General features: G+C 52.3%; 2 protein-coding genes across 2 annotated transcripts; one reads left to right on the forward strand and one right to left on the reverse strand.

Annotated features, from left to right (window-relative positions):
- The first annotated feature begins 1355 nt into the window (after nucleotides 1-1355).
- WDR38 (WD repeat domain 38) lies at nucleotides 1356-14204 on the forward strand. The gene is given in 13 exon segments (XM_077850487.1): nucleotides 1356-1441; nucleotides 8706-9345; nucleotides 9513-9645; nucleotides 9765-9935; nucleotides 11602-11718; nucleotides 11822-11896; nucleotides 11899-11918; nucleotides 12225-12305; nucleotides 12556-12696; nucleotides 12767-12916; nucleotides 13803-13850; nucleotides 13959-14018; nucleotides 14021-14204. Coding segments are annotated over 13 exon segments (1902 nt in total). The 3' UTR covers nucleotides 14201-14204.
- A 160-nt stretch (nucleotides 14205-14364) lies between these two features.
- On the reverse strand, nucleotides 14365-19698 carry RPL35 (ribosomal protein L35). Its single transcript, XM_077850653.1, has 4 exons — nucleotides 19585-19698; nucleotides 19016-19152; nucleotides 16979-17060; nucleotides 14365-14552 (listed from the first exon to the last, which is right to left on the reverse strand). Exons 1-4 carry the CDS (start codon nucleotides 19585-19587, stop codon nucleotides 14403-14405), a joined length of 372 nt encoding a protein of 123 aa, XP_077706779.1. The 5' UTR covers nucleotides 19588-19698; the 3' UTR covers nucleotides 14365-14402.
- Between the last annotated feature and the right edge of the window lie 1732 nt (nucleotides 19699-21430).

Here is a 21430-nt window from a genome sequence, read left to right on the forward strand (position 1 = left end):
CGGCTCAGGTCAGGATCTCAGGGTCCTAGGATCGAGTCCACATCAGGCTCCCTGCTCAGCAGGGAGTTGGCTTCTCCCTCTGCTTGTGCTCTGCCTCTCTATCTCTCTGTGTCTCCATGAATAAATAAATAAAATCTTAAAAAAAAAAAAAGAAAGAAAAAAAAAACAAAACATCAGTTTGTGTGCTAAGAGTAAAGCTGGGTAGAAATGTGACAGTGCCCAGAAAAGGCCCAGAGAAGCCGGACAGGCCCAGTTTCCATCCCTGAGGCCTAGACACACCCCTCCCATCACCACAACAACCCCAGGGTGGTGGTGGGGCGCAAGTGCTATCCAAAATCATCAGAGACACAGGCATAGCCCTGACCTGAAGAATAAAAACAGCCACAACGCTGGGAGCTTGGGAAAATGGGTGACTGTCTCTCTGTCCTCAGACTGCCCTTTAACCTTGCTCTGTCCATGATGTTTTAAGAATTTAAAACATCAGGGGCCCTGAGAGGCTGTCAGTTAAGCATTTGCCTTTGGCTCAGGTCATGATCCCCGGGCTCTGGGGTTGAGCCCTGCATCAGGTTCCCTGCTCAGTAAGAGAGTCTGCTTCTCCCTCTCCCTCCGCCCCTTCCCCACTGCTCATTCTCTCTCTCTCTCTCTCTCTCTCTCTCTCTCTCGTAAATAAATAAAATCTTTTTTAAAAAAAAAGAATTTAAAAAATTAAACAGGGCAGCCCGAGTGGTTTAGCACCGCCTTCAGTCCAGGGCGTGATCCTGGAGTCCCGGGATTGGGTCCCACGTCGGGCTCCATGGAGCCTGCTTCTCCCTCTGCCTGTGTCTCTGCCTCTCTCTCTCTCTCTCTCATGATAAATAAATAAAGTCTTTAAAAAAATAAAATTAAAAATAAAAAAATTAAATAAATGGAATACCATAAAAGTCCTCTCTGGCCAGGCTGTGGCCCTGTCACCACAAGGTGGATAAGCCTGCCACAGAAGCCCTGCTCAGAAACCCCCCTCACGCTATCCTAATTTGGCTCTGGCATGAAGAGTTTGTTCATGACCTTCGTGGTGCTTGTGTCAGGACCTCAGAGATTTCTCCTTCTCTAGAACATGGGATTGGCCCAAGAGGCCTGTGGATAACTGTCCGTGAACCTGAGAATTCAGAACATAGGCACAGGGCCACAGCCCACGCTGCAGAGAGTGGGTGGTGGTCAAGCCCCCTGAGCTTCTCATGTTCCCTCTGGCATCCGGGTCACTCTGCTACCCAAACAGAAAAAATGGTCTTAGGAAAAAAACATGCTAAAAATATAATAAGATAAATAAATACAATCAAGTTTCTAGGTCTAGCAAATTGTATGCCAAGAGAGCCAGAATGGAAGATGTAACAGTACAAGGAACTGCCAGAGGCCAGGAGCCAGGAGAAAAGAAAACTACTGCAGGCCCACTTTTCCAGGAAAGGTGAGTCCAGCCATCACAGACTAGTTAGCACAACACTGATTGCCAAGCACTTCTGGACAGATTATCCAGCAGTGATCTGAGAGCGCTCAAAAAAGGACCTGGTGACTAGAAATGCCGAGGAAGGTCACTGGGAACGAAACCACTACTTGCCTTTCTCCTTTACCAATGGGGCAATGGCACCCCATCCAGATGCGCCTTCCTGAGTTTCTGTAAGACCTGGGAGTTTATCTTCATATCTTTTGGGCTACACTAGAAAACCGTGGATTCACAGTGCAATACTTTAATAACACAGGTGATCAACACAGAGCACTTACTATGCGCCAGGTGCTGTTACAAGCACTTTGCATGTATTAGAACTCAATCCTCAAAACAAGTGTAAGGGATGCCTGGGTGGCTAAGCAGTTGAGTGTCTGCCTTTGGCTCAGAGCCTGATCCCGGATTCCTGGGATCGAGTCCCACATCCAGCTCCCTGCATGGAGCCTGCTTCTCCCTCTGCCTGTGTCTCTGCCTCTCTCTCTCTCTCTCTCTGTCTCTCGTGAATAAATAAATAAAATCTTAAAAAACAAAAACAAGTGTAAGAGGTAGGTATTAATTATTATCCTAATTGTAGACACGAGGAAAAGGAAACACAGAACAATTAGGTAACTTCCTAAGGTCACAGTGGATGGGTGGTGGAGCCAGATATGAACACACCTGTCTGGCTCCTGTATTAAGTCTGGAGATCAGGATGCCTGGGTGGCTCAGTGGTTGAGCATCTGCCCTCGGCTCAGGTCATGATCCTGGGATCCTGGATCAAGTCCTGCATCAGGCTCCTGGCAGGGACCCTGCTTCTCCCTTTTCCTATGTCTCTGCCTATCTGTGTCTCTCATGAATAAATAAATAAAATCTTAAAAACAAAACAAAGCCTGGAGATCCCAGATTGATTGGCAGAGGAATGTGGAGGTGGAGGTAAAAGCCTGGATCATAACCAGGAGGGCCAGTGAAGGTGCCCCGCCTCCAGCATGCAGGTGACCCATGCTGGACCAATCATATGCTCTCCAAGGATCCCGCTGTGTCTGGGCCCACTGGCTTATCTGCCCTGCTTCCTGTCCTTCCCTGGACGGCAGCAGTGCTGTCTTTCCCATTATGATCTCCCCCAGCTTCTTCCCATATGGTCTCTTTTGGCCCTAGATGGTTTCTGTTGTTTCCAACCAGATAGCTGTGCTTGAGGTAGGAGCTCAGACTGTTCTCCTCCCTACCCACATCTACTCCTAAGGCAGTGGACCCTTCGCCCCACAGTTAGTTCCTGATTCATGGGCAAGGATGGGTACGGATGGGTGCAAAAAACCTGAGAATCAGTGGAGGTCTCTAGTGGAAGGCCACCGGGCTCTGTCTATATCCTTTCCCATTGATCATCATTTTCACAATTTGAATTTAGAACACGAAGACCTGCTTATCAAATTCGCAGCTGCCACAGTGGCAGAATCAATGTTTTGTGCAATAGAAGCCCGACCTATGATGCTTTCAAGATTAGATCCAAGAGGATGACATTTAACCAGGGTAATGTAACATTTTAAGTGTTTTTGATGAATTCATTGTGCAGGAACCATATAGGGGGAGGAGAGTTGGTTGGACAGTAGTTTGTGGAAAAAAAGCTCTCGCTGCAAATCCATTGAGTCACCAAAATAATGTAGCTGTTGAAAAGACAAAGATGCCTCTGGTAATGCAGACTGTATTGCTAGACACTGAGGGAGTGTCTAGAAAACTGGAAATAAGAGGGCAGCCCGGGTGGCTCAGTGGTTTAGCGCCGCCTTCAGCCCAGGGCGTGATCCTAGAGACCCAGGATTGAGTCCCACGTCGGGCTCCCTGCATGGAGCCTGCTTCTCCCTCTGTGTCTCTGCCTGTGTCTCTCTTTCTCTCTCTCTCTGTGTCTCTCATGAATAAATAAATAAAATCTTTAAAAAAAAATTAGAGTACCTCGCAACTTGGCACTTGCCCATCTGCACAGAAAGCATGTTTCCAGTTCTGGTCTCTGCACTTTAGGAGGGACAATGACAACTACAGTGCATTCCAGTAAAGGTGGCGTGGGTGTGGATCACACCTGAGAAGCTAGGATCCCTGTGTGCCAATAACTGCAGGGGAAGTCCAAAGAAGCCCTAAAGACACAATGTAGGGGATCAGCTGTGAAAATCACAGAGATGTTTTAGTAAAAGCCCTTTGTATTTTGTAAACAAAATACAAAAAAATACAAAACAAAACAAAAACATACTGGAGCTGATTCCGTAAAAATAGGACCTTAAGGACATAGGTTCTATTTAGGATGGCAGCCTCGGGGGCTGGAGGAACCAGGGCAGTCTGACTTTTTTTTTCTTTCTTTTTTTTTTTTCGCCTTGAGTTTTAATTGAAAACATTAAAACAACTTAACCACTCATAATGAATTATAAAACTTTAACAGTTAAATTGTACTATCATTTATGAGGCCTTTATTTGTCACTGTTTTTGTAGACCTGAAAGAAGCTTTGCATACTTGTGCTTTCTGTTTTCATTTCAGATGAAGATTACGAAGAGTTGACTTTCCACCTTTCTTTTTTTTTTTAATTTTTATTTATTTATGATAGTAACAGAGGGAGAGAGAGAGAGGCAGAGACACAGGCAGAGGGAGAAGCAGGATCCATGCACCGAGAGCCCGACGTGGGATTCGATCCGGGGTCTCCAGGATCGCGCCCTGGGCCAAAGGCAGGCGCCAAACCGCTGCGCCACCCAGGGATCCCGACTTTCCACCTTTCCTTACTTGCTTGGTACAAAACAGTCTCCTCTGTTTCCTGGGGCACTGACAAAAAGCACATGCCCACCCTGGCATCGTATGATGTACTAAACTGCTCTGGACTGGGGGTGGTGGGGACAAGGGACAGAGGAGGGGTTGAGGAAACCAGAGGCAGGCAGGAGGGGTGGGCAGGGGCCACATAGGCAGGGCTGGGCATTAAGGAATAATCCAACAAACATCTGGATGCCCAGGGCCCAGCTTTGAGCCAGAATATCACCAGGAACGAGTACCATTCCGAGGCCCCTGCGCCCCTCCCTTCTTCTCCTCATAGTTAACCACTCTGGTGATTTGGTGCTTTTCTTAACGTTTCAGCACATAGATGTATGCCTGAGTAATGGACGGTTGCCTTTGACATGTCTTGATTTTTATGTGATGGGATCTTGTCTAGAGCATTTTCTTCTGTCACGTTGCCACATTGCTTTTTGCTGAGTATGTTTGTGAGACGTTTGCATGTTGATACGCGGAGCTATATTCTGTTCATTTCCCTGGCTGGGGTAGCTGTCATTGCTTGACTACACAGTCATTTATTTCTACAGTTTTTGACTATCTGGGTTGTTTGCAGCCTTTCGGAGCTAGCTGGCTGTTCTCCCGGAGTGGAACTGCAGGGATGCAGCCTGGGCCTACCTCCCACTTTGATAGATGGTACAAGGCAGATTCTGACTTACCCAGAACTTTCCAATAGTAGGAATTTCCTATGATGGGATAGGCTGTCCTGAGGGGTAGTGAGGTCCCATTCACAGGGGTGAGGGGTGTGTGTTGAGGGGTCAGACAGAGGCTCATACCCCAACTTCCCCAAGCTGTACTGAGTGTCTGATTGCAAGGAATGAGCTGAGGCCTTGGGGGTTTTTGGACATTGGTTTGAATCTCAGCTTTACTACTTTCTAGCTATGTGACCTTGAGCAAATAATTACCCTCTGAATTTCCCGTTTCCTCTTTATTTTTTTTTAATTTATTTATTTACTCATGAAAGACACACAGAGAGAGGCAGAGACACAGGCAGAGGGAGAAGCAGGCTCCATGCAGGGAGCCTGATGTGGGACTCGATCCCAGGACCCCAGGATCACGACCTGAGCCGAAGGCAGAAGCTCAACCACTGAGCCACCCAGGCACCCCCGTTTCCTCTTTAAAGGGGGTATGTGCTTGTGGCAGTTTCAGAGGGGACCAAGGGGCCTGGGAAGGCAGGTATTTTGAGAAAAAGGAGAGAGGCAAGGCTCAGCTTCACAGAGTTGAAGTGAGAGTAGGAAAGGCCAGCCAATCTGGGCTGGGGAGGAGAGAATGTGGCAGCCTCCCCGAGAAGGAAGACAGCCAAGTGGTGGACAACACCCTCTGAGGACCCTTTTGGAAACTCTAGAATCTGGGTCCCCCAATCCCATGCGCAGAATCTGGGCCACTGAAATACTTCTACTGCCTTGGTGACTGTGATCCACCATTCAGGCCCTCCCTTCCCCCACCCAGACCCCCCCACAGGCCACATCCTGCTGCAGGAGCAGCCTCTGCCCACACCCTCAGCCCCTGCAGTCATGGAGCCGGACTGCCAACCCCTCACATTCTCTTGACATCATGATATATCCCCCGGGCTGCGGGTCACTTGGGTGAGCCTGGCAAAGGGCATTCAGAGCTTTGTGTCTGGATTTGAGGGTGTGATGTCATAGCCTCCTCCACTTCTTTGAGTGCTTACTGCACAGCAGGAGGCCCTGAGGGCAGCTGGCACCCCGCCTCACTGATTCCTTACAGGACAAACTGGGAGCATGCTCATTTTCCAGATGAGGAAACAAGGCACTGAGTGATCAGGTGACTTCCCCAAGATCGCAGAACTGGTAGTTGGCAGAACTCGAGTTTAACCCAGACCAGTGGCTCTAATGCCTCATCTCTGGGGCAGGAGCTAACTTAGTCTGGGGGTGGGCAAGGGAAGGCACCCTGGGGAAGTAATATTTGAGCTAATGCCAGGGTAAGCATCAGGCCAAGAGCATGGGGAACCCTGTGTGCACAGTGGGAGTGAAGCTGGGAGTGAAGATGGAGAGATAGATGGTTAGGGTCCTTGTAGCTGACTGCAGGGAGCAAGGTGAGGATGGGAAAGCAGGCAACAGGGATAGGATGTGACAGCAGAGGTAGACAAGCTTTGGCTCCTGAGGCCCCTGGAATTCATGGTGGGGTAGTTCCAAACACAGACTCCAGTGTCAGGCAAAAAAGGTTTTAACCCTGGGGTTGTCTGGCTGGCTCAGTCAGTAGAGCATGTGACTCTTGATCTTGGGGTTGTGCATAGTTCATGCCCCATGTTGGGCATAGAGCTTACTTTTAAAAAGGGGGCAGGGGCACCAGGGTGGCTCACTTGGTTAAGTGTCAGCCTTTGGCTCAGATCATGATCCCAGGGTCCTGGAATCAACACTCACTGCACCAGGAGCTTCTTCCTCTCCGTCTGCCCCTCCTCCCTGCTTGTGCTCTAGTGCTCTCTTGCTCTCTATCAAATACATAAATACATGGGATCCCTGGGTGGCTCAGCAGTTTCGCACTTGCCTTCGGCCCAGGGCATGATCCTGGAGTCCTGGGATCGGGTCCCACGTCGGGCTCCCTGCATGGAGCCTGCTTCTCTCTCTGCCTGTGTCTCTGCCTCTCTCTGTGTCTCTCATGAATAAATAAATAAAACCTTTAAAAAAATACATAAATACAATTAAAAAATTTTTTTTAAAGAGAGAGCACAAGCAGGGGGAGAGGCAGGCAGAGGGAGAGGGAGAGAGAGAACCTTATTTTCCTTTTTTAAGATTTTATTTATTTGGGGATCCCTGGGTGGCGCAGCGGTTTGGCGCCTGCCTTTGGCCCAGGGCGCGATCCTGGAGACCCGGGATCGAATCCCACGTCGGGCTCCCGGTGCATGGAGCCTGCTTCTCCCTCTGCCTGTGTCTCTGCCTCTCTCTCTCTCTCTCTGTGACTATCATAAATAAATAAAAATTGAAAAAAAAATATTTAAAAAAAAAATAAAAAAAAAAGATTTTATTTATTTGAGAGACACAGATAGCAGGAGAGAGCACAAGTGGGGAGGAGGGGTATAAGGAGAGAGAAAAGCAGGCTCCCCCCTGAGCAGGGAACCTGATGCGGAGCTCAATGAGGGGCTCAATCCCAGGACCCTGGGATTATGACCTGAGCTGAAGCCAGATGCTTAATGACTGAGCCACCCAGATACCCCGGAAGAGAGAATCTTAAACAGGCTCCCTGGCCAGTGTGGAGCCAGACATGGGGCTCTATCTCATGACCCTGAGATCATGACCTGAGCCGAAGTCATTAGGCAGATGCTTAATGACTGAGCCACCCAGGTGCCCCTCCAAAAAAGATTTTGACCCCAGCTCCACCTCTACCAGCTGAGTAGTCCCTGGGCCTGGTGGGCAAGGTCTATTCGAAGGGCTCTGGGAGTGATGGGCTGGGCCACGTTAGGTGCTTCTGGGCCCTCCAGGTAGAGCAGGAGCATCCAGTTGGCTGGGGAAATGCCAGGTGGGGCATGGGCTGGTGGTTGCCTGTGACTGGGAAGCCAGATAGCCATGGGGGGCTGTGTGCACTCATGTCCGGGGATGAGGCAGTAGCCTTATAGACCCAACTCAGACGGGTCCTGGAGGAGCCAACTCTGTGACTTGGGCCCTTTTGGAGTTAGGATGGGGGTGGGGCTGCCTCAAAGCCACCATTGTCACCCCCTCTCCCCCTGACTGTCTAGGGCCTAAAATAGAGCAAGAGTACAGCGGATCTCCTGAGAAGAGTCTGGCAAAGAGGTCTGGGGGGAGGGGTAATGAGTACCAGCTGGGAACCCTTAGGTCTGAAGGTTCCAAAGCCTAGCTGCCCCCCTCCTGTCCCCAGGGAGCCTGGAATTTGCTGGACAGTGGCAGGGAGGGTGTCTCTGTTCCATCTCTGTCTCGTTGTTGGGAGGGGACTGGGTCTCAGGTCTAGCTCTGCCATAGAGGTGCTGGATGACTGGGCCAAATCTGCCCCCACAGGGCCTCAGTTTCCCAGATGTATCAGGAGTTAGGGACCTTAGCATCTGCTTGAGGCCTTTTAGCTAAGTCCCAGTTCCTTTCCTATTGCCTGAGTGACCTTGGGCAAGTCCCCCTATCTTGTGGGGCTTCTGTTTCCTGCTCTATAAAATAAACATTGAAACCAAGTCCTGGGGCAGCCCGGGTGGCACAGTGGTTTAGCGCCGCCTGCAGCCCAGGGCCTGATCCTGGAGTCCTGGGATCGAGTCCCACATCAGGCTTCCTGCACGGAGCCTGCTTCTCCCTCTGCCTGTGTCTCTGCCTCTCTCTCTCTGTCTTCATGAATAAATAAATAAAATTCTTAAAAAAGAAAGAAAGAAAGAAAGAAACCAAGTCCTGTCCTTGTTTGGTTTCAGTTTCAATTATCCAACAAGGAACTTGGCAGTGCCTGGGCCCCCTCCCACCACCCACCAGGTCCACATTCTCGACGCCTCCTTTGCCCTGCCAGGGTGTTGCCAGTAGTGACCCCAGCGCCTCATGCCCTGCGCCTTACACGCACCAGCTCTGGCTCCCCTACATCCCGGGGGACGCAGCCGGGGGGTCCGTCGCAGCGCTCTCACGGCCTTGCTCCTGGCTCAAGCCCGGAGTCCCGGGGAGCAGGGCTGACCCGCCCCACCGAGCGGGCGCAGAGGCAAACCGACTCCTCGCGAAGGGGCCGGGAGCCCCGGGAGCCCCGGGAGCCGCGCGCCCCTCGCGCAGGGCCCGGCAGGCGCGGTGGGGCTGCCCTGCCCCCTAGTGGCCGCCGCGAGCGTCGTCGTCGGGCCGCGCGGTGGGAACCGCCCGAGGCCGGGTCGCAGCAGCCCCGCGGGAAGCCCCTTCTCCTGCACGTCGCGGGTCCTGCCGCCCGGCCCGGCCCCGGAGAACCGGCTCTCCCAACCTGCCTCCCCTCGCGGGAGATCCCCTTCCCAGAGATCCCCGATGGCCGTGGAGACCGCTTGCGCGCCACCTCCTCCCCCGCGTGTGCCTGCCCCGGCCCGAGAACAGCGGGGCTCCGGGGACGCTGCCGGGGCCCGGGGGAGCGAAAGCACCGCGGGGAGGGAGACCCCGTCGGGCTCTGCCGACGCCAGGCTCCGGGCTTTGGGACCAGCGTGATTCCGGACTCTGCCTAGTGTCTCGGGCGCCCCCAGGACAGGCCACGGCGTCTAAGGCAGGGCTCAAGCTCCCGCTGACCCCAGTGTTCGTGCGACCTTGGCTTTGGAGTGAACTCGGGGCTGAGAGTAGATCTTGAACTGCTAGTTCTGGGTTCCAGCTCTAGACCGGTCTCTTGGCTCTGGGGTGCCAGGCTCTGTTTCTAGAGAAGGCTCCAGCCCCCACCTTCAGCGACGGTTCTGACCCTCGGGCTCAGGTTCTACAGGATTCCAGAGGGCTCCAAGTTCCTGCCTCTGACTGTAACCGTGGTTCCTTCATTCTGGGCTCTGGTTTTATGGTGAGGCCTGAAAGTTCAAGCTCCAACCCAGCTTCCCAGGGCAGTGTTTAGGGCTGGTCCTACAGTCGGGGCAGAGATGAGCACACAAGCGTCTCCGGCCCCAGGATGGAACTACTTTTGTGCTCCCCTTCCAGGTCAAGGCCTCTGCCTTCTCTCCAGGTGGCCAGAGGCTGCTCACGGCCTCTGAAGATGGCGGTGGTATGGCTGGGAGACCCGGAGCGGGGCTGCTGTGGAGGCTAAGTGGCCACACAGGTGGGGTTCCTTGGGCTGGACGTGCAGGCAGAGGCCCATGGTTCTATCTGGCACTCTGCAGAGCCTATCACGGTGACCTCTGACATCTGAGCTGGGCATTTGAGCAAGACAGCCTGGCCAGGGCTGAGCAGGAGGGCAAAGACACAGGACCTGGTTCCTGGGGCCTTTGACTCAGACAGACTCAGATCCTACTGGTTTTTATTTTTTTATTTTTAAAAAGATTTTATTCATTCATTCATGAGAGACACAGAGAGAGAGGCAGAGACAGGCAGAGGGAGAAGCCAGTTCCATGCAGGGAGCCCGATGCAGGACTTGATTCCGGGGTCCCAGGATCACGCCCTGGGCTGAAGGCAGGCACTAAACCACTGAACCACCCAGGGATCCCCTATTTTTTCATTTTTTAAAGGAATCTCTACACCCAACATGGGGCTCAAACTCATGACCCTGAGATCCAGAGTCGCATGCTCTACTGATTGAGCCAGCAAGGTGCCCCAATCCTACTACTGTTTTAAAAATTGTTTAAAAATACACGTATTTGGTCAGCCCCAGTGGCACAGAGGTTTAGCGGCGCCTGCAGCCTGGGTTGTGATCCTGGAGACCCAGGATCAAGTCCCACATCGGGCTTCCTGCATGGAGCCTGCTTCTCCCTCTGCCTCTCTCTCACTCTCTCTGAATGAATAAATAAATAAATCTTTAAAAAAATACACATATTTACCGTCTTAACCATTTTTAAATGTACACAGTTCAGTAAAGTATGTTCATTATGCAACTAGTCTCTGAACTCTTCATCTTGCAAAATGGAAACTCTATACCCATTAGACACCTTTTCCTTCTGTCCCCCACCCCCTGGCAACCACAATTTTTTATATCAATGAATTTACTGTAAGAACCTTGTGTAAGTGGAATCATACAGTATTCCTTTTTGTGCTTTTTGTGACCTATTTCACTTGGCATAATGTCCTTAAGGTTCGTCTATGCTTAACCACTTTTTTTTTTTTTTAAGATTTTCTCTCTTTATTCATAAAAGACACAGAGAGAGAGAGGCAGAGACATAGGCAGAGAGAGAAGCAGGCTCCCTCTGGGGATCCTGAGGTGGGACTTATCCCTGGCCCCGGGATCACGCCCTGAGCGGAAGGCACAGGCTCAACCACTGAGCTACCGAGGCGTCCCTGTTTAACCACTTTTCTGTTATCGGAAGTCATGTTACCTGTCTGAGCCTCTATTTCCTTCTCTTTAGAATAGGGATAGTTGCTACCCTGTGGGACAAGATCATGCAAGCAAAGTGCCTAGCACCCAGTAAGGGGCTCAGTATACTATAATTATATCATGAGACAAGAAAAAAATCTGGTAATTGCAAGGCAGATTGACTAATGCTATTAATACGGGAAGTGTAGGGCTGGGGAGGCTCAAAGGAGGCAATGAACCCAGGATGGGCTTCAAGTTTCTGGGATGCGCCTGCATTCGCTTTCGGTGTTGATTCTACAAATGGGCAAATTAGGGTTGAACCACGGAAGCTCAGCTTGCCAGGTGGCTGAAGGGTGAGAGGGTTATAAAGGAGTGAGGTGGAGAGGCAGGTGGTAAGGCTGGAGAAATTAGCAGGGGTCCGCCAGCAAGGGCTGGAAGGGGAGGGCAGCACCCTCTTCCGTGACCACAGCTGCTTACCCAGGTCCTGTAAAAGTCTGTCGCTTCTCCCCCGATGGCCGCCTTTTTGCCACCACCTCCTGTGATTATACCATCCGCCTGTGGGATACAGCAGAAGCTAAGTGTCTGCATGTCTTAAAGGGTAACCTGGATGGGACTGGAGCCAAGCAGCCAGGCTCGGGTTCCCTTCTAGACCTTGCTGTGTCCTGTTCCACCTTGCCCCCTCTCCGACCCGGTATCTGCAAGTCACCAGCGGAGTGTGGGGACGGTCAGCTTCAGCCCTGACTCAACGCAGCTGGCATCAGGTGGCTGGGACAAGCGGTGATGCTCTGGGAGGTGCAGGTTCGTGGAAGGGCGGCCAGAGCGGAACCTGGGGTCGGAAGGGGACACCCTCCACCCCCAACAGTGGCCTCAGAAAGGTCAGTTCATCTTTCCCACTGCCCATGCCCACATCTGGCAATCCATCTGCCCGTGAGGTTCACACAACTAGTACTGTCCTCCTCTCAAGGTCCAGGTAGTCTCCCCAGACCCAGGGTTGTCGTATTACCCAGGCAGCCCACAAGGAGGGCTTGAGCTGACCCGTCTGGGCCTAGAACCTGGCACTACAAGACCTCTGGCCCCTCCAAAGCTCAGGGCTCTCTCCTGCAGTCCGGCCAGATGCTGCAACACTTAGGAGGGCACCGAGACTCAGTCCAGAGCAGTGACTTTGCACCCAGCTCAGACTCTCTGGTGAGCCACACCGCCTCTGTTCAGCCCTACCTCAAGGAACCTGGAGCCCACATCCATTTTCCCACTTGGGGCTGAGCCATGGTTGGAATTCCAGACCTTGAATGGGTGACTGTTATTCTGAGCCTGTCCCCTCATCTGTAAGATGGGGAATTCAGCAGGGTTCAGAATGCCTGCTTTCTGTCTGGCCAGCCTAGGAACCACAAAGGTGGGCACAGACAGGTTGCTTCATGCTCATGGCAGATGTCTACAGGCCACTGGCTCCTGGGACTCCACTATCAGCATCTGGGACCTGCGGATGGCGACACCAGTGATCTTCCACCAAGAGCTGGAAGGCCACAGTGGCAACATCAGCTGCCTGTGCTACTCAGCATCTGGCCTCCTGATGAGCTGGGCTGCCCTGGGTTCCAGGCTGGCCCCCTGCTGGCTCCAAACAGATGGCCTTAAAGCTGTCTGCTGTTCAGGCTTCTGGCTCCTGGGATAAGACTATCCACATCTGGAAGCCCTCTACCAGAAGCCTGCTTGTTCAGCTCAAAGGCCATGTTACCTGGGTGAAGAGCATAGCTTTCTCCCCTGATGGGTCACAGCTGGCCAGTGCTGGCTACTCCCATATGGTAAGCCCACTCTACCAGGCCCATCCTCCTGGCAAACTCCTATCCCAACATCTTCCTTTACCAGAGCCTTCAGCAGTCTAGAAATATCCACATCCTATTTGCCCTAAATAGGAAGGTGCCAAGGGCATAACCCAGGTGCCAACCACTTCTGAACCTAGCACCTGGCACTAAGATCTATGCTGGTCCAAATGCTAGTGGCATGGACATTAAAGGAAAAAAAAAAACTTTTTGGGACGCCTGGGTGGCTCAGCGGTTTAGTGCCTACCTTCGGCCCAGGGTATGATCTGAGTCCCTGGATGGGGCTCCCTGCATGGAGCCTGCTTCTCCCTCTGCCTCTAATCCTTAAAAAAAAATCTTTAAGATTTTGAGAGCACGAGCCAGGAGGAGAGGCAGAAGAAGCAGATTCCCTGCTAGCAGGGGGCCTGGTGTGGGGCTCAATCCCAGGACCCTGGGATCATGACCTCGGCCAACGGGAGACACGACACACTGAGCCAGCCAGGCGCCTACTCACATTTTTTGGAGAAAGAGTGTGCAAGCAGGGACGGGCAGAGTGGATGAATCTCAAGCCGACTCCCCACTGAACACAGAGCCCCATGCAGGGCTCAAACTCACGATGGGAGCTAAAACCAAGAGTCACACCTAACTGCACCATCCTGGTGCCCCCTGGCATTGGCATTTCTAAGAATCATCACGGCTTCAGGGATAAGGAAATTGCACTGTGTGTAATTTTTGCATCAGATTTTACGCTGGGTATGTTAAATATACCTTGCAGACAACAAAACCCAAACCAAGACATTGAGGTTGGCTAGGACTCCCCCAAAAGGATTTCAAGGATGCCAGACTTGTGGGGTGAGGTCTAACCAACCCTTCTTGTTTTTATTTCCAGGTCAAAGTCTGGGACTGCAACACAGGAAAATGCATTGAGACCCTGAAGGTAAGGCCTGTGGGCATAGCACCCAAGGATGTATTAAAAGGCCTGTCAGGGAAGGGTGGGGGCAAGGCAGGACTTCCACCCCAGAGCCCAGTGAAATGCTTTTGGCAGGGAGTCTTGGATGTGGCCCATGCCTGCGCCTTCACCCCAGATGGGAAACTCTTGGTGTCTGTGGAGTTGCTGATCAGGCAAGATACCAAGTCCACCGCATGATCAAATCCCCCAGCGCCTCTGAGATCTACCACCACCGCAACGGGCTCTCGGGTCTCAAGCCGGTCTCTCCCTGCCCAGGGCACATGCAACCTGGCAGAATAAAGTCCCGCAGGGACAGTGAGGGCAGCTCCACATCATAGGTCCGAAGCAACCACACCTGACCACCCGGCAGATCCCCGTGGCCAGGTGGTCGGCAGCTGCAGGCGGTCTGCTGACACCCACCACGCCCCCGGTAACTACAACCAGGGTAGAGCAGCTGACCTCCCCAGCATGGTTAGTTGAAACACCCGCAAACAGAAAGCAGTGCCAGCCAGGTGGTTTGTGTTTTATTAACGCCAGGGCTCAGGCTTTGACCGCATACTTCCGCAGAGGGTACAGCCGCTCCTTCCGCTGTTGCTTCTTGGTCTTCAGATTTTCCTCATGCTTGTTTAGCCGGCGGCGCATGGCACGTGTCTTCTTGGGCCGCAGATCCAGGGGCTTGTACTTCTTACCCTGGGTGATGGATGGAAGAGCAGGGGGAGTCTGAGCACCAGGGTTCAGGAGCTATGGTGGCAGCTAAGGAAGCCCCTGAGGCTGGAACTAAGCTGCTGGGGGGCATGGGGAAGATGCTGGAAGTGACTGAAGGAGGCCACTGGGGTGCAGAGGCTTTAATCTGCAGACCCGAATGTGAGGAGATGTAGCACACTCAGCCCAGTAGAGAGGCCCTGTGCTGGCTGCTGACCTAGTGATGCACCAGACCTGGTACCTGCTCAAGGAAGCTCCCAGCCCAGTGGGAAAGGGGAGGAGAAAGGATATTTAAAAGGTTTCACCTAATGACTGGCAACAGCCTAGAAAGCAAGCAACCTGAGCGACCAAGGGAGGGGGAGTGGGGAGAAAACAGCATGCACAAAAGTCCTGAAGGATGGCAGCTCAGGTGCGTTCTGGAGAAATGCCAAGAGCTCCGGGGGGAGGGGGGCGGGGCGGCACACAGGGCAGGGGTGGGGGAGATAAGGGAGGTAACAGCCTCAGGCAGAAAATTACAAACTGCAGAAGAGGGTGAACTCTGAAGATGTGAGTTTGGAAACAGGAGTCTCTGTCCACCGCATCCCTGTTGTCCGCAGCACAGGTCAGGGCCTCATCTTTTCAAGTTTACTAAGCCCTCAGAGCTCTGCTGTCCAACAGACGAGGAACTGGCCACACATGCTGCCTACATTAAAAATCCAGGCCTTCAACCACCATAGCCATACGTGGCCAGAGGTTACTGTACAGAACAGCACAGACAGGGAGCATCTCTATCACCACGAAGTCTATTGCACAGCACAAACACAGAGCAGAGGCCTCACTTTTACCGCCCCGAGTGGTGCCTGGTAGGGGGTACACTCAGTGGAAGACAACTCTTCCAGACTAGCACTCTGCAGGGTCCTAGACCCTGATCAAAGATTTTCAAACCCAATTTTCAGAAAAAGGTTCCCACACACAAATGTACACAAACCCAGGGGTGGCAGCAGCACCCCCTCCCAACAATACACACTAGTGTCCCCCCAGGCAGCTTGCCCAGGCACACCATAATGGCTTTGACATGTCAAAGCCTCCAGCTCTTCAAACACCAAGTTGGGGCAGCCCTGGTGGCGCAGCGGTTTAGTGCTGCCTGCAGCCCGGGGCATGATCCCACGTTGGGCTCCCTGCATGGAGCCTGCTTCTCCCTCTGCCTGTGTCTCTGCCTTTCTCTCTCTGAATAAATAAATCTTAAAAAAAAAAAAAAAAAAAAAAAAAAACACACACACACACACAAAAAAACCCCAGCAACTCGGATGTTGATGTGAAGCCATTTTGCAGATGTACTCAAAGCCCCTAATCAATTGACATTAAGCAAGACTATACCAGGTAATTTGAGGCTTGATTCAATCAGCTTAAAGGTCTTTAATGCAGGGCGGAGGCTCTCCCCAAGAAATCCCACCTGAGAACAGCAACTTCAAGCTGTGCCATGTGGGTTCCAGCCTGCACGTGATGTTCTCTGAGGCCTGATTTTGGATTTGCTTACATTAGCAAGACCCCCCCACCCCAGTCACAGAGGCGACTTCTTTGTAATGAATCAAATGCACGTATACACACATATAAAGTCTCCTAGTGGTTCTGCTTCACTGCTTAAGCCCTGGTAACACCAATATTTTTTTTTAATTTATTTATTTATTATAGTCACACACAGAGAGAGAGAGAGAGAGAGAGAGAGAGAGACATAGGCAGAGGGAGAAGCAGACCCCATGCACCGGGAGCCTGATGTGGGATTCGATCCCGGGTCTCCAGGATCGCGCCCTGGGCCAAAGGCAGGCGCCAAACCGCTGCCCCACCCAGGGATCCCTGGTAACACCAATATTAAGGACAAGACCCCCCACCTAAGCTGAGGGGCCAGACATGTATGGAAGTCTCCCAGGAGCGCTCAATCCACCCCCTCTCCAAGATACGGTTTGGAATGCAGACTCAATCACTCCATTACCTCTGGGTGACTCTGGGCAACATAACCTCTCTACACCCAGAAAAATGAGAATATGAGGTGCTTGAAAGTGACAGACACAGTGCTAATAAGAAAACTAAAACACTGGCAGTTAATGCTCACAGACTGCCCAAACTCACTCAGCTAGTGAAACTGGATTCAAAACCCAAGGCTCCAGCCAGACAGACTCTCCCCACACTGTCGATTTCCTGAGAAAGTGCAGTCTGCAGGACTTGCTAGTGGCAAGATGCTGCTTAAGAAGCAAACCCATTTAAAAAAAAAAAAAAAGAAGCAGCAGCAGCAAACCCATTTATAAGCTGGGAAGGCTCTGGAAAGCCCAGTCCCATGTACCCTAGAAGATCTCCATACTACCCTTCTGGCCAAAGGAGGGCTGGAACTTTGCACCCTGCAGCTAAGCATCCCTCCAACTCCCCCAGTCCAGACATACCTTGTAGAATTTCCTGAGGTTCTCTTTCTGTGTCTGGTTGATGACGGTGAGAACACGGGCGATGGATTTGCGAACAACTCGGCTACAAAACAGACACACTGTGAAGGTGGTGGAGACATACAAAGCCACCCTCCCCCAAGTCATCTTATTCAGAACCTGACCCAGATGTCTTAAGACAGGGGTATTCCTCTCCAGCTCATCTGTATTCACCCAAGAGTTGCCTAACCCAGTCCAAGAGGAAGGTGTTCTGGGGGTAAGGCCCGAAGATTCTAAGAGATGGGTACCCCACGAGTGGGGACGGGAAAGGGCTGAGAAGCTGTGAAGTATTCATATTGAGCAGAAGTGGAGGGGAGATCAGGAAAGATCTTCCACCCCATGCTATATATCCTGAGCTATAAGGACCTAACCAATGCCGGCATGAATAAGCTGACTGCAGGAAATCATGCCACAAGCTGATTAAGCTTGACCTGAGGCCCTGCCACCCCTGAGTACATTTGTGTGTGGGAACCTTTTTCTGAAAATTGGGTTTGAAAATCTTTGATCAGGGTCTAGGACCCTGCAGAGTGCTAGTCTGGAAGAGTTGTCTTCCACTGAGTGTACCCCTACCAGGCACCACTCGGGGCGGTAAAAGTGAGGCCTCTGCTCTGTGTTTGTGCTGTGCAATAGACTTCGTGGTGATAGAGATGCTCCCTGTCTGTGCTGTTCTGTACAGTAACCTCTGGCCACGTATGGCTGTGGTGGTTGAAGGCCTGGATTTTTAATGTAGGCAGCATGTGTGGCCAGTTCCTCGTCTGTTGGACAGGAGGGCCACTTGGGGAGAGAGAAACAAGATATTTGAGAAGTAGAAAGGCATTGGGGCGGGGATCCTGGGTGGCTCAGCGGTTTAGCGCCCCCTTCGGCCCAGGGCGTGATCCTGGAGACCCAGGATGGAGTCCCACATCAGGCGCCCTGGAGTGGAACCTGCTTCTCCCTCTGCCTCTCTATCATGAATAAGTAAAATCTTAAGAAAAAAAAAAAAAAAAGAGAAAGGCATTGGGGGTTGGATGACGATAGGAACAGCCTGGGAAGAAGCGATTTGTAGTCATATTGAATGGGTAGCATGGTAGGGGATGAGGGAGGACCACTGAGTAGACGGCTGGTAAACCAACTCTTGAAGCTTCAACTTGTGTGTTCTCCAACTCATCCAACCCCCTCCCAGCACCACGGGTCAGTTGTCGGGGGGCCCATTTTGTAAAAGAGGAAAAAACCTCCACGACTGCTCTCAGTGTTGAGTCAGCCCACCCATCAGGTAGGACGTGGCAAAAGTGGACACGTGCCCAGTTCGACGGACTCCAAGCCCATGTCCCTTTCACAAGTCCTGATTCTTGATCCACGGAAATCAATAAATTAACTACAACTCAAGTGAGGCGTGGGCACAAAGGCACCCATCTACCAAGTGAGGGAAGTTGAGGGGGAAAAAAAAAAAAATCAAGTGTTTGGGGTGGGGGGCGCGGGGGGAAGAGTCCAGTTAGTTTTCTTTTCTTTTTTTTTTTTTTAATGATAGGCACACAGTGAGAGAGAGAGAGAGGCAGAGACACAGGCAGAGGGAGAAGCAGGCTCCATGCACCGGGAGCCTGACGTGGGATTCGATCCTGGGTCTCCAGGATCGCGCCCTGGGCCAAAGGCAGGCGCCAAACCGCTTGCGCCACCCAGGGATCCCCCAGTTAGTTTTCAAGTTAGCGTGAAAAAGGGTCTTCAGGGACGAGCAGTTCTTTCTCGAGTCAGAGAGAAGCTAAGCAAGCGCACCCCGGGCAAAAGGACAAAATGGTGCAAGGCAAGGAAGAGGCAAATCACACAGCGGGTATCCCATGCGGCTGGATGCGAGCAGGGGAGCCTGGAGAGGGTGGCTGGGGAGGGCAGGACATTCCCACCCACGGCCCGTTAAACTGGCGCTTAATCGGACGCTCCCTTTATCCAACTTCGGAAATGCACACATACTTTCGATGCACGGGTGTCCCCCAAACCCAAAGAAGCGGAGTTCGGACGCCCCACACTCACATCTTAGAGAGCTTGGAGGCCGCGCCGCCTGTCACTTTGGCGACGCGCAGCTGGGACAGCTCCACCTTCAGGTCTTCCAGCTGTTTAAGCAGCTCTTCCTTCTTCTTGCCGCGAAGATCTCGAGCCTTAATCTTAGCCTGAGCGCAAGTACAGGCGAGTCCAACACTGGGCAGGCCGCCTCCCCGGCAGCGGCCATCCTCCCTCCCCTCCACCTGCGTCGTGCCCAGTCCCAGAGAATGGCGCACTGGGGACCCCTCATCACTGCCCTAGGCCGTGCGCTGGGCGGGGTAACCGAGGCCCGGCGGGCCTGCCCTCGCCCAGGTGGTCGGCCGCGACGCTGGGCCGCTCCCCCATTGCGCACACGGGAGGACGGGAGGCGCCGGCGGCGCGGCCTCCCCCCTCCCGGCCCCGGGCACAGAGCCGGTGACCCGCCGTGGGGACCAAGGCCACTCCGCACGGCTCCCTACGGCCCCGGCCGGCAGACGGAGCCCCAGTGCTCCCCTCGAGCCCCCCACCCCAGGCCCCGAGCCCCGCAGCCGGCGGATGGCACCCGATCCCGCCGTCCTCACCATGTCGGCACAATCGGCTGCTACCACCGCCGGAAAGAGGCCGAGGGAAAGAGGAAGGGGCGGGGCTGACCTCCAAACTACTGCCGGGTGGTGGCGGGCGCGGCCAATAGCTCCGCGGCGTAGGAGCCCTAGCCCCGCCCCTGACCCCGCCGGGAGTACCCTGGTACCCAGCCCCGCCCCGAGGAGCCGGAGCCCCGCACCTGCTGTAGCTCGGCTCGGCTTCGCCTCCTGAGCAGAGCACTTGGGGAAACCGAGGCCCGGGTGACCGGCAGCTTCCCGGAGATGGCACAGTGAGGACTCGAACTCGTCCATTCAGTCATTTACTCGTTCATTCATTCATTCGGGGTAGACCTTTGCAGGATGCTCAGTCCGAGCTGGGCGCCACTAGGCGCTAGTGGTGGAGGGGATGAGGGTTGAGGATTTTCAGAGAGAATCCACAAGGCTTCTGCTCTGGAGTTATTTAAAATACGAAGTGGGCAGGAAGAGGCGGGATCGGACAGCTAGACTCCCAACTCCATGAACGTTCTAGTGGAGGCAGCATGTGGGAGGGGAAAGGGCTTTCAGGGCCTTTTTTTAGTGAACCCGTCCCGGTTTCAAATTCTTGCTCCGCTGCCTCGTGCTCGCTGAGACATCTTGGCAGATCCCTTCCCCTCTCTGAGTCTCAGTTTTCTCACTTGTGAAATGGGTATTTTTGAGGATTAGGAACATGGAAAACTCTTAGCAGAAGAGCTAACGTGTAACAGTCAGAATTTCATTGGTATTAATGTTCCCAGTGGAATGAACACTTGATTTGGGCCCTAAAAGTTAACGAAGAATTCACAAAGCAGGGAAGGTGTTCAGGCTTTCTGAGATTAAAGAAGATGCACCAATACCTCTTGGAGTAATAGTTAAAGGCTAGTTGCCCCCTTGTTGCTGTCAGGTTCAAGGGTGCTTTCTTCCATTTCTTTATGGAGTTCTATCAATGGGCCTTAGCTTTGGACTAAACTGGATTACTACCTCCCTTTTAAATTTTTTTTTATTTTTTTTAAAGATTTTATTTATTTATTCATAGAGACACAGCTAGAGAGAGAGAGACAGAGACACAGGCAGAGGGAGAAGCAGGCTCCATGCAGGGAGCCCGATGTGGGACTCGATCCCTGGTCTCCAGGATCACACCCTGGGCTGCAGGCGGCGCTAAACCCCTGCGCCACCGGGGCTGCCCCTACTACCTCCCTTTTGTCCCAAGCTGTTTTTGTTTTGTTGTCATTTATGTATTTATTTTTAATAATCTCTACATCCATCATGGGGCTCAAACTCACAACCCTGAGATCAAGAGTAGTGTCCTGACTGAGCCAGTCAAGTCCCCCATATCCCAAGCTTTCTGTGCAATCCTCTCTTTAGCTCCAAATATGCTGAATTAAAACGTTTATGTGTCTGTCTTTGCAACCAGCCTGGAAGTTCCCTGGTAGAACCATGGCTGACACCTGGCTTGGTTTATCTAGTCTCCAGGCCCAACACATGGATGCTTGTTGGCTGAATGAATTAATGAGCATTACTGCAGACCATGGTGAGGCAGGCTTCCAAGAAGTGAATGCACATGGGCAAGAGAGGACAGAGGACTATTTTGGCATGGGTTAGTCTTAAAAGGAAGTTGAATAGTGCACAGGTACTTTGCTGTCATATTTTCCAAATGTGTACTTTGCTGTCATATCTTCCAAATGTTTAAAGTTCTTTAGAGCTAATGGTTGTGTACATCTTTCTGAAATTTGAAGTTATCTGTGACTCTTGTTTTTTACATGTCACATGCAACACACCAGCAAATTCTGCAGCCTCTACTTTCAGAATAACCCAACGTCTTCCCACCATT

The sequence above is a fragment of the Canis aureus genome, chromosome 16, assembly GCF_053574225.1.
Source record: "Canis aureus isolate CA01 chromosome 16, VMU_Caureus_v.1.0, whole genome shotgun sequence".
Classification (NCBI taxonomy): Eukaryota; Metazoa; Chordata; class Mammalia; order Carnivora; family Canidae; genus Canis; species Canis aureus.

Coding starts and splice junctions, on each gene's coding strand:
- RPL35 (XM_077850653.1), bottom strand. Junction 17,061..19,015: donor GCCTCCAAGCTCTCTAAGAT/GTGAGTGTGGGG, acceptor TCTGTTTTGTAG/CCGAGTTGTTCGCAAATCCA. Junction 14,553..16,978: donor ACCTCAGGAAATTCTACAAG/GTATGTCTGGAC, acceptor TCCATCACCCAG/GGTAAGAAGTACAAGCCCCT.